The sequence below is a fragment of the Octopus bimaculoides genome, chromosome 30 (genome assembly GCF_046866305.1).
Source record: "Octopus bimaculoides isolate indiv1 chromosome 30, ASM4686630v1, whole genome shotgun sequence".
NCBI lineage: Eukaryota > Metazoa > Mollusca > Cephalopoda > Octopoda > Octopodidae > Octopus > Octopus bimaculoides.
The window spans coordinates 14,223,079-14,235,880 of record NC_142957.1 but is presented as its reverse complement, the minus strand read 5'-3'; the positions used below and the strand labels follow the sequence as shown (position 1 = coordinate 14,235,880).

The following is a 12,802-nucleotide window of genomic DNA, read 5'->3' as shown; positions in this document are numbered from 1 at the left end:
CACTTGTTCAAACAATCACCAATCTCTCCACACTGATCTGTCTGTGTATCTCCATCTATTTATCTTTCTATAGCATAGTTTTCTAATACCTTTTATCTTTGTCTCTCTTTCTTCCATTCGTTTTATATAACAAGTCCATCCCTCTGCCTATCTATTTTTAGCTGGTATCTATCAATCTCTACAAGGGCCTGTCTGTCTCTTTGTCAACTATGTGAGTTTTCTGTCTATCTTTGTCAAACTCTCTACTTATCTATCTCTCTGTCTGTCCGTCTATCCACCCATCCATCCATCCATCCATCCATCTTATCTATCTATTTGTCTTTCTGTCCATCTATCCATTCATCTATCTGTCTATCTATCTATCTCTCTATCTGTCTCTTGCTCCCTGTATATCTATCTATCTATCGATCTAGCTATCTATTTACCTATCTGTCTATCCATCCATCCCCCTCTCTCTCTCTCTCTCTCTCTATCTATCTATCTGTCTGTCTGTCTTTCTGTCCATCCATCCATCTATTTATTTATTTGTCTGTCTATCCATCTAGCCATTCATCTATCTATCTCTCACTAAATACCAATATACCTCCCTACTTTGTCTTTGTCCATCTACACACATCTCTCTCAACTGCCATTTCTCCCAGTCTCTTCCCATCTTTCAACCAATCAACTAAACACTACACCAGTTTGTTCACTATTCTCTACTGATTTAATCAACCTGTCTTACATATCTCCTTTACCAACTGTTGGTTAGACCTAGGAAACTGCACCGCTTCCTGTCGGCCTTGACACATTTCCTGTGTCCTTATGTCTACAAGGGGGAGACAAAACTCATTCCTTGTTCACTTCCTGTGCATATTCTATGGACTGTTCTAGAAGTTTTGGTTGCTTTTTCTGACGAATTGTAGTTCACCTGAGCACTGTATACAACAAGTTCGTTATTAAGATAAAAAAACACACACCAAACATCATCGATAAATTCATTGGATTCCGTGCTAGTGGCTGGTAAATAACACCATTTGAGCGTAATCGTTACCAGTGTCGCCTTCTAGCACTTGTGCTGGTGACACGTTAGAAAATCATTCGAGCGAGGTCGTTGTCACTGCCGCTGGACTGGCTCCCATGCAGGTGGCACGTAAAAGACACCTTTTTGAGCAAGGTCGTTGCCAGTACCGCCTGACTAGCCGTCGTACTGGTGGCACGTAAAAAGCACCCACTACACTCTTGGAGTGGTTGGCGTTAGGAAGGGCATCCAGCTGTAGAAACTTTGCCAGATCAGATTGGAGCCTGGTGCAGCCTCCTGGCTTGCCAGTCCTCAGTCAAATCGTCCGACCCATGCTAGCATTGAAAGCGAACGTTAAACGATGATGATGATGACATGTAGTAATTAGTTTTTTAACAAGAAATAATTAAAGGAACAAAAAACATTTTGATGAAACAAATTTTTAATATCTTCAATGAAATATAATAATACTGCAACAAATTTCTCTGATAGTTCGTTAATTCTTTCACTGTGGTAATTAACTTTGGAAAGCGGTTTTATATCCCAATCTGTCTTTGTTGAGGAATGTCATGTTTGGAACTCTTTTGAGATATGTCAAATTTAATATGACACAAGGTGACTTGCAGAAAATAGCAATTCTATTTTTTGGCAGATATTTAAACATCACAACTGGAATAACCAAGAAATTTTATTTATCAGTGAAAGGGTTAACATGAAATTTCAATGAAAGGTTTTCGTTTAGATCACATTAAATCAAGGAATTTATGTCATAGAAGCAGGGGAGATTTCAGGTGATTTGGTATTGAAAAGGTTAAGATAAACAAGATGGGAAGATCAGGAAACTAACTCATATTACTGATGGAATACACTGCTGTTTTTTTTTTCCAATTAATTTTGAAAATAATATTGTCATTATTAAGTGAACTGGTCTTTGGAACACAAATTAACCCTTTCACAGGAGAAATCACATATACTTGCTCAAAATTTCATTACCCTTAACTTTGGAAAGCAGTTTTATATCCCAATCTGTTTTTTTGTTGAGGAATGTCACGTTTGGAACCATTCTCTTTTGAGATATGTCAAATTTAATATGACGCAAGGTGACTTGCAGAAAATAGCAATTCTATTTTTTTTGAAAGATATTTAAACATCATAACTGGAATAACCATGAAATTTTGATGGAAGAAGGTTTTAATTTAGATCAAGGAATTTGTGTCCATAGAAGCAGGGATGGCCACAGGTGGTTTGGTATTGAAAGGGTTAAGACAACCATGATGGAAAGATGCACTTATTTCAATTAATTTTGAAAATATTGAAGAATTTAATAAAATAACTTTGTCATTATTAATTAAGCTGGTATTTGGAACATAGATTAACTCTTTCTCTGTAGAAATCAGATGTGTCCAGTCGAAATTGCATTATTCTTAACTTTGGAAAGTAGTTTTATATCCCAATCTGTCATTTGTTGAGGAATGTCATGTTTGGAACTATTCTCTTTTGAGATGATGTCAAAGTTTATTATGACACAAGGTGACTTGCAAAAAATACCAATTCTGTTTTTTTTTAAAGATATTTAAACATCGTTATGGGAATAACCATGAAATTATATTTCATACTTAAAGGATTAACATGAAATTTTGATGGAAGAAGATTTTAATTTAGATGACTATAAAACAATAAGTCTGTGTCATAGAACCAGGAATGGGCTCAAAGGGTTACGACAAATACAATGGAAAAAGACCCAGAAGTTAAATCATATGACTAGGATAATTATGATGAAAAACACTGCTTTTGTTTCAATTAATCCATTAGCATTTAAACCATCTACATCTGGCCCAAATATTCTACCTGTTTTATGTTCAAACTGGCCACGTTTGGCCTCTCACACCAACCCTACAAGGTCATACTGAAAATATACAATCACATCGTTGAAATCTCCAAAGTTACAAAATAATTCATGATTAATTCAAAACATTGTGAATTAATAATAAACATTACATTTAACAGAGTAATCTGAATGCTAAAGGATTCATTTTTGAAAATAGTAGTGAGGAATTTAATAAAATAACTTTGTCATTATTAATCAAGCTGGTTTTTGGAACATAAATTTACTCTTTTCTCTGCTAAAATCAGATATATCCACTTGAAACTGCATCATCTTTCAATGCAAGAAGCAGCTGTATATCCAAATCTGTCTTTCTTTGAGGAATATCATGATTGAAACTATTTTCTTACAAGATATCAAGTTTATTGGGGCAAAGAGATTTGCGGAAAATACAAATTTTGAAAATGTTTTGGTCGATAATTAAACATCATAACTGGAATGACCATGAAATTTAACATAATTTACATTATTAACATTTGATGGATATTTGTTATTTGTCCTCATCTTGTTTGTTGTTAACACGTTTCGGCTGGTATGCCCTCCAAACAAGATGAGGACAAATATCCATCAAATTGTAAATAATGTACATAATTCCTCATATCTTAATTATAGAACTGCATGAAATTTATAAAGTTAAAGAAGTGATTTTTTAAATTCTCAATCGCAGAATAATGCTAATAATATAGCCTGAACAGGATAAACTATCCCTATTTTGCAGAGAAAAGTGTAGGTGGCTAGCTGTGGACTCGAACTCACATCCCCGTGATTACATGTCACGATGCTTTGACCGATTAAGCTAAGCTACCCACTACAAATTCCTCTGCAAATTAAGATATATAAATCTCGCTTTATGAGACGCTCTCATGTTAAATTCAAATTACGACAAACGTAAATAAACAAACGAAGTTTGCTTTTAGAAGCGTTGAGATGTCTTTTAGAAAGTTTAAGAAGTTTACATGAAATTTTGATGGAAGAAGATCTTAGTTCAGATCACTTTAAAACTGGAGATTTTGTATCGTAGAACCAGGAGTGGTGGTCTCAAGTGGAATTGATATCAGAAAGGTTAAGATGAACAAAATTGAAAGATCTGGAAACTAAACCAGATGACAAGGATATTTCTGTTGAAATACACTGACTTTGTTCAGATTAATTTTGAAAACAATCAAGAATTTAATAAAATAACTAAGTCATTACTACTAATTAAGCTGGTTTTTAGAATACTAATTAACCGTTTCACTGAAGTAATTAGATACAGCCACTCAAGATTCCATAACCTTTGGCTGCAGAAAGCTGTTTTATATACAAATCTGTTTTGTTGAGAAATGTCATGTTTGAAAATATCTTTTGCTGAGATATATCGAGTTTATTATCGAAGCAAAGTGATTTTCAGAAAATAGTAATTCCAATTTTTTTTTTTTTTTTTAGTAGATATTTAACCTCATTACTAGAATGACCATGAAATTTGATTTCAGAATTAAAGGGTTAACATGAAATTTTGATGGAAAAAGGTTTTAATTTAGATCTCATTAAAACAAGGGAAGCAGGGGAGATTTCAGGTAATTTGGTATCAATAGGATTAAGACAAACATGATGGGAAGAATCCGGAAATTTAATCATATGACTAGGATATTTCTTCTGTTGAAACACACTGCTTTTGTTTCAAATAATTTTGAAAACAATGAACAATTTAGTAAAATAATTTTTGTCATTACTAATTAAACTGGTGTTTGGAATATAAATTAGCAGAAATTTTGAAGAAAGGTTTTTAATTCAGATCAGTTTAAAACAGGAATTTGGTGCAGATGTTTGGAACATAAATTAGCATAAAATTTTGATTGAAGGTTTTGATTTAAATCACTTGAAAACAAAAAAGTCTGTACCATAGAAGTAGGGGTGGTCTCAGATGGGTTGGTATCAAAAGGGTCAAAACAAACACAATGGGAAGATCTGGGAGGTAAATTATATGACTAGAGTGTTTTTGTTTCAATTAGTTTTGAAAATAATGACGAATTTAGGAAAATAACTTTGTCATTATTAATTAGATTAGATGGCACTCCGTCGCTTACGATCCGTCGAGGGTTCCAGTTGATCCGATCAACGAAACAGCCTGCCTGTGAAATTAACGTGCAAGTGGCTGAGCACTCCACAGACATGTGTACCCTTAACGTAGTTCTCAGGGGATATTCAGCGTGACACAGAGTGTGACAAGGCTGGCCCTTTGAATTACAGGTACAACAGAAACAGGAAGTAAGAGTGAGAGAAAGTTGTGGTGAAAGAGTACGGCAGGGTTCACCACTATCCCCTGCCGGAGCCTCGTGGAGCTTTTAGGTGTTTTTCGCTCAATAAACACTCACAACGCCCGGTCTGGGAATCGAAACCGCAATCCTATGACCGCGAGTCCTCTGCCCTAACCACTGGGCCATTGCGCCTCCACCCATTATTAATTAACAATACAAATTAACATGAAATTTTGAAGAAAGCTTATAATTTGAATCACTTTAAAACTAGGAATTTTAAAGTTTTATACAACTTTGCAGTTGTTTGAAATATGAATTAGCATAAAATTTCAATGGAAGGTTTCAACTTAAATCAGCTTAAAACAGGAAGTTCGCATCAGAAAACCAGGAGGGGTGGTCTCATATGGGTTGGCATTAAAAGAGTTAAGACAAATATGATGGGAAGATCCAGAAGCTACATCATATGACTAGGATATTTCTGATGACACACACTACGTTTTGCTTCGATTAATTTTGGAAATTTTTGGAATAACAATGAAATCTAAATTCGTTAAAAAAGATGAAAAAACAATGTGCAGACGACGTCCAGCTTTTTCACAGTGGACATCTATCTGACTCTTCACAAAGTCCCATTATCGAATGCAAAAGTGAAAACATAGAAATATTTAAAAAAAAAAACAAAAAAAGATTTAAAGAATTTCGTCATGCGATGTGAAAGTGTTAAATGTAATTAATTATACAAGTGCCAGTTTTTAATTACATGAAAATATAAATGTAAATATAATTACAAGGTTTTAATTTTAAAAAAAAATTTTGATTTAATTTTTTTGAGAATTTTGTGGTTTATTTATTTATTTATTTTTTTTTTCATGAGGTTTACTTCATGTTTTTTCTTGACCAGAATTAAACCGGTTGACTAAATCAATCCTGCCATCCACTTTAACAGCAGCAACACCACTTACTGGTGCTTTCTTTCACCTTTCATGTGTTTCAGTCATTGGATTGTGGCCATGCTGGGGCACTGCCTACAAGGGTTTTAGTCTAACAGACTTATTCTCAATACTCATTTATTTGAAGTCTGGTACTTGTTCAGTTGTATATACACACGTGTGTATATATATATATATATATATATATATATTTGAAGATAAGCAACAAAAATTCAATAGGTTATAGCAGTACGTACGTTTCGTACAAGTACGTACAGCTATAACCTATTGAATTTTTGTTGCTTATCTTCAAATTTTATTCACCAAATCTCTTGATTTTGTTTTTGGTTTTTATCCTACCAAATTCTGGTGCCTCAAACATTTTAAGTACCACATTTAATCTTTTGATTAAATCTATATTATGTGTGTGTGTGTGTGTGTGTGTGTGTGTGTAGTGCGATAAAAAGGCAGAGCTGACTTAAGTCAGATTTGAACTCAGAACGTACAGACAGACGAAATACCGCTAAGCATTTAGCCTGGCGTGCTAACGATTCTGCCAATCCTTTCTACTATAAGCACAAGGCCTAAAGTTTGGGGGAGGAGACTAGTAGATTACACTGACCCCCCCCCCCCCAGTGTTTCACTGGTACTTAATTCATCGATTCCAAAAGGATAAAAGGCAAAAGTCGACCTCAGCATTTCGCGTGACATGCTAACGATTCTGCTAGCTCACCACCTTAATGATAATAATAATAGTAATAATAATAATCCTTTCTACTAAAGGCACAAGGCCTGAAATTTGGTGGGGAGGCGACTAGTCGATTACATTGACCCCAGTGCATACCTGGTACTTATTTAATCAGCCCGAAAAGGATGAAAGGCAAAGTTGACCTTGGTGGAATTTGAACTCAGAACATAGTGGCAGATGAAATACCACTAAGCATTTCACCTGGTGTGCTAACAATTCTGCCAGCTCGCTGCCTTTATTATAATAATAATAATAATAATAATAATAATAATAATAATAATAATAATCCTTTCTACTATAGGCACAAGGCCTGAAATTTGGAGGGGAGGCGACTAGTAGATTGCACCGACCCCCAGTGTTTCACTGGTACTTAATTTATCGACTCTGAAAGGATTAAAGGTTAACTTGACTGACCTCTGGAATTTTAATAATAATAATAACAATAATAACAACAACAATAATAACAACAACACTAATATTGAGCCCTTAATTCGTGCAAGGAGGAAAAACCCTCTGTGAGAAGAGGGATAAAAAGTAAGAAGTAAGCAATGGATCGAACCTTTGACCGTTTATTTCTCATCAGTTCCCGATAGTGTGGCCATTATGTTTGACGCTCTCCGTCGGATTTCGTCGTACAGCTTATTGTCCGGTGACACAGGGAGCGCAAATAGCGCCACGAAGGCGACCAGGAGAGCTAACAGTGCCACAGCAGTGAAGAGGGAGGAGGAGGAGGTGCAGCAAGAGGGGCGGGGCGGGGAAGGGTTGTTTGACTTGCCCGTCCTGGGACCAGCCGGCGTTTTGTTGGTGTGTTTGATGTTGTTGTTGTTGTTGTTGCCGTTGTTGGTTTCGTTGTTGTTGTTTTTCTTTGCAGATTTCGGTGACTTGGGTGACGCTCTGTTGTTGTCGGTGGTCGCAGTGGTGGCCACGGTTGTCGTCCTGTGGTTTTTGGCCTTTGGTGTAGAAGTAACGGACATCACACGTTCAGCTTTCTGCTGATGGTTCTTATTGATGTTGTGGTTGGTATTGTTGCTATTGACGGTGGAAGTAGGCGTATTCGCGGTTCCAGGATCTGAAGGGCTACCATTGTTGCTCCGGTTACCCCTGCTGGTTTTCGAGTGGGCGTTGGCCGACTCGTACTGTGCAGAAGCTTCAAGAATCCTGTTCGTTTCATGTTCCCTCCTGCGTTTTTCTTTTTCAAGTAATTTCTTTGCTTTTTCTTTCTGTCGTCGAACTTCCAGCCTGGCAGCTTCTCTCTCCGCCCTTCTTATCTCACGGGCCTCTTCCAGTCGCTCGAAGTCGGCTCGAAACTGCTTCATGTAGCTGACCAGCAGGCTGGCGCACTTGCGGCACTCGGCATCGTTGAGACAGTCGCCGGCCACACTGTGCAGCACTGGGTTGAGAGGGTTGTCTTTCACATCAAGCCACTTCAGTTTGGCCAGCTCGCCAAACGTCAGAGGCAAGAGGGTCAGCTGGTTGCCGAGAAGGTCCAAGTGCTTGAGGTTGACCAGCGAACCGAAGTCGTCCGGTAGCTCGGTGAGACTGTTGTTGCTGAGATCGAGCCGGGTGAGGTGCGTAAGGCTGGAGCAGAAGTTACTGGGTAGCTGGGTGAGACGGTTGTAGGATAAATTCAAAGACGTGGCCCTCGGTAACAGGGCGATATCCCGGACGCTGATCGTGCTCAGAGAGCACATACCGAGGTCCAGCTCCTTGCCGTCCAGCTTATCTTTATATTTCGACATAACTGCAAGAGGGTAGTTTAGTCCAAGAGGAATTGAATCTAGGTTTATATGGATAAACGGGTGTGCGTTGTTCTTATATCAAAACGCCGTCGCCAAGTAAAATCCGTTGGGACACAACAAAACAATGACCGGGGCCCTTCTTAAGAGCTAATCACACACACATATATATGAATGGGTTTCTTTAGATCTTTAAACCAGCAGTTTTAAAGATCAGTGGATCGATGGATGGATAGATCGATGTATAAATATATACATACATATATATATATATATATATATATATATATATATATATATATATATATATATATATATATATATATATATATATATATATATATATATATATACACTGGTGAAAGAGGCAGTCCTGAGTGTGTATAATATACCACGAAGATATGCAATCACAGCTTGATTACTGGGTCGATGTAATTTTTCCAGACACAAACAGAGCGAGAAAGTATTAAATATATACAAATATAATGTATGTGTGTATTATTTTGATGTAAATGTGTATGTAGATATATATACACTTACTTATAAATATATATATATAGAGAGAGAGAGAGAACACGTAGATTCTCTGTATGTATGCAGAGAAGCGAGGAATTCGGTGGGTGTTGACGTGGTAAGACTCCAAGATAGACGTGGCTCACATGTTGACAAAGACACGTATTTGGCGGATGTTTTTACAAACTTACCTCCCTTAGCAAGAGAAGGTGATTACTTTTGAAGGGGGGTAACTGCAGATGTCTCCTCCCCCATTCTTCATCTCACCCATCTTCCATCTCTTTCACTTTATTACTCTGTCTTTCTCTTCCTCTCTTTATATTCCCATTCCAAGATGCTCTGAAAAGGCAAAGTAGCAGGCAGAGCACAAGAATGGCCTGCTAGAAATAGCAGCCAAATCTCCCTCAAATCACACTTTATAGTCCTTTCTATCTATCTATCTATCTTCTTTTATTCTTTTACTTGTTTCAGTCATTTGACTGCGGCCATGCTGGGGCACCGCCTTCAAGGGTCTCCGTCGAATAAATCGACCCCAGGGTTTTATTTTTTAAGCATAGTACTTATTCTATCGGTTCTGTTGTCGAATTGCTAAGTCACGGGGATATGAACACACCAACACCGGTTGTCATGCGACGATGGTGGGGACAAGCATAGACACAAATAAACAAACACACACACACACACACACACACACACATATATATATGACAGGCTTCTTTCAGTTTCTGCCTACTGGCAGAAACTCACAAGGCTTTGGTCAACCTGAGGCTACAGTAGAAGACACTCGCTCAAGGTGCCATGCAGTGGGACTGAACCCAGAACCATACGGTTGCGAAACAAGCTTCACACAACCACTCCTATATATATATATATATATATAAACATATATATATAAGAGACAGAGAGAGATAGAAATATGTATATATGTATATGAGCCAATTAGGGAAGCTACTACTTGGTAGCTAGACATAACAGAAATAGCCGCCAAATCTCCCTCAAATCAGACCCTATGCTCATTTATATATACACACATATTGTGGCACTCTGTCGGTTACAATGACAAGGGTTCCAGTTGATCCGATCACTGGAACAGCCTGCTTGTGAAATTAATGTGCAAGTGGCCGAGCACTCCACAGACACATGCACCCTTAATGTAGTTCTTAGTGAGATACAGTGTGACAAGGCTGGCCCCTTTGAAATACAGGTACCACAGAAACAGGAAGAAAGAGTGAGAAGCAAGCTTCTTACCACACAGCTATGCCTGTGGCTATATATATATATATATATATATATATATATATATATATATATATATATAAACAATATATGAGTATATGCATATATATGTACATGTATGTACATACCTTCATCTACATGTACATGTAGATACATAACTGGGTCCATGACGTGGCAAAAGAACATGAACAAAATGATAAACAAGGTACAACAAACAAGCAGGCCGCATAGAAACATCTCCTTCATCAGCTGCCACCATTAAAACACCAGCGTTTCGAAGAATTAAGGCAGTACGCATCGTTAAAATGGTTCTTCCCACGAACACAAATTAAATTGTTTTCGTGGAGGGTAGTGGCGGACGGAAAACATATATATATAATAATAATATTAGGGACAAAATCCAAAATTACAGGTAAAAACTCAATTCATATCAATTTATAAAAAACTAAAGTTAAATTGAGCTTTATAGATTATAATATATAAATATATAATATATTGGTTCTTTTCCCTAAAACTATATATTTTTATATAGTATAATCTATAAAGCTCAATTTAACTTTAATTTTTTATAAATTGATTTGAATTGAGTTTTTACCTGTAATTTTGGATTTTGTGACTGTGTGGTAAGTAGCTTGCTTACCAACCACATGGTTCCGGGTTCAGTCCCACTGCGTGGCACCTTGGGCAAGTGTCTTCTACTATAGCCTCGGGCCGACCAAAGCCTTGTGAGTGGATTTGGTAGACGGAAACTGAAAGAAGCCCGTCGTATATATGTATATATATATATATGTTTGTGTGTTTGTGTTTGTCCCCCCACCATCGCTTGACAACCGATGCTGGTGTGTTTACGTCCTCGTCACTTAGTGGTTCGGCAAAAAGAGACCGATAGAATAAGTACTAGGCTTACAAAGAATAAGTTCTGGGGTCGATTTGCTCGACTAAAGGTGGTGCTCCAGCATGGCCGCAGTCAAATGACTGAAACAAGTAAAAGAGTATATATATATGTATGTATGTTATATATAATTATATATATAATGTTACGAAACAGAAGTAAAGATTTTCGATAACAGCCATATCACAACATTAATAATTTGTTCAGCCGGAACCAACAAAGTAGTTTGGGTGGCCTTTTCCAGTTGACTGAGTTTATTCATGTGTGGGTGTGCATGTGTGTGTGTGTGTGAGTGTGTGTGTGTAGGTCGGTGATGTGTGTGTAAGTCTCTGTGTGTGTAAATCTGTGCTTGTGTGTGTGTGTGTGTGTGCACGTGTGTGTGAATGTGTGGGTGTCTGTGTGCATGCGAGCATGTGTGTGCATGTGTGTGTATGTTTGTGTGTGTGTGTGTGTGTGTGTGTGTGTGTGTGTGCATGTGTAAAATGTATCCCAGTAGTTATAGGTGCATTGGAAACTATTGCTAAAAATCTGAACAGGTGGATAGTGGAAATAGGAACAAAACCCAGTTTTGTACAGCTGCAGAAAACAAACTTATTAGGGACAGCTAGGATACTTAGGAGGGTTCTTGGCATCTAAGGTTACTTGCTGTAACCCAATAGGAACCATCTAATTTGTTGAGTGTATCATCATCATTGTTTAATGTTTCTTTTCGATGCTGGCATGGGTTGGACGGTTTGACTGAGGTCTGGAGAGCCAGCGGCTGCACCAGGCTCCAATCTGATCTGGCAATGTTCCTACAACTGGATGCCCTTCCTAATGCCAACCACTCTGAAAGTGTAGTGGTTTTTACGTGCCACCGGCACGGGAGCCAGTCAGGCAAGCCTGGCATCAATCACACGAATAATAATAATAATAATAATAATAATAATAATAATAATAATAAATGCCCTGATGCAGTACCAGGCAGTGGCTCTCATGGATTCTGGTTTTAACTGATTGGAAGTGTTATCATGTACATTGTTTTGTCTTGGTATAAAAGATGGGCTACTGCAAATATTCTGCTCAATACCACAGATTTACTTGTCAGTTGGTTGACCTTAACCAGTTGAGCATGTCCCTTAATGGATGATGTTATGTGCATCTCTGATCACGAGCAGAAGTAGTTGGGGGGAGCATCATAGCCATGTGTTGAGAGGAATTCTTTGGGTTTTGAATAATTCACCTCTGCAAACATGGGTGTTTTGTTCATCATCCTTAAACAAACCTTATTCAAGGACCTTTTGAGCAGGATGGGCTACTCAACCTGAAAAAATTCTAACAGGACCCCATCTGCAAGGTCATGCGCTATTTATCTTGATATAAGATCACCATGTTGCACACATTTGGTTGTGATGCATGTGCCTGGTGTACCCTTATCAGACAGATTGTAATGATGGGGTATATTGGGCTTTATATAATTGTACACTAGTGTCACTTTGATGGCATGCACTGCTCTCTCACTCAATAATAATAATAATAAATAATTTCCTTATGGTTTCTTAAACATTCTCTAGAACAACACTATGTACAAATCCAAATATATGGTACCCTAGGCATAACACCTACATGAACTTCTAACTTGTCTCT

General features: G+C 37.4%; 1 protein-coding gene across 1 annotated transcript; it reads right to left on the bottom strand.

Annotated features, from left to right (window-relative positions):
* Window positions 1-1,424: 1,424 nt before the first annotated feature.
* Window positions 1,425-9,046, bottom strand: LOC106875568 (uncharacterized). The gene is made up of 2 exons (XM_014923773.3): window positions 7,359-9,046; window positions 1,425-1,669 (listed from the first exon to the last, which is right to left on the bottom strand). The coding sequence occupies exon 1, from the start codon at window positions 8,536-8,538 to the stop codon at window positions 7,369-7,371; it is 1,170 nt and encodes a 389-aa protein (XP_014779259.2). The 5' UTR covers window positions 8,539-9,046; the 3' UTR covers window positions 1,425-1,669; window positions 7,359-7,368.
* Between the last annotated feature and the right edge of the window lie 3,756 nt (window positions 9,047-12,802).

Coding starts and splice junctions, on each gene's coding strand:
- LOC106875568 (XM_014923773.3), bottom strand. CDS start 8,538: ATGTCGAAATATAAAGATAAGCTGGACGGCAAGGAGCTGGACCTCGGT.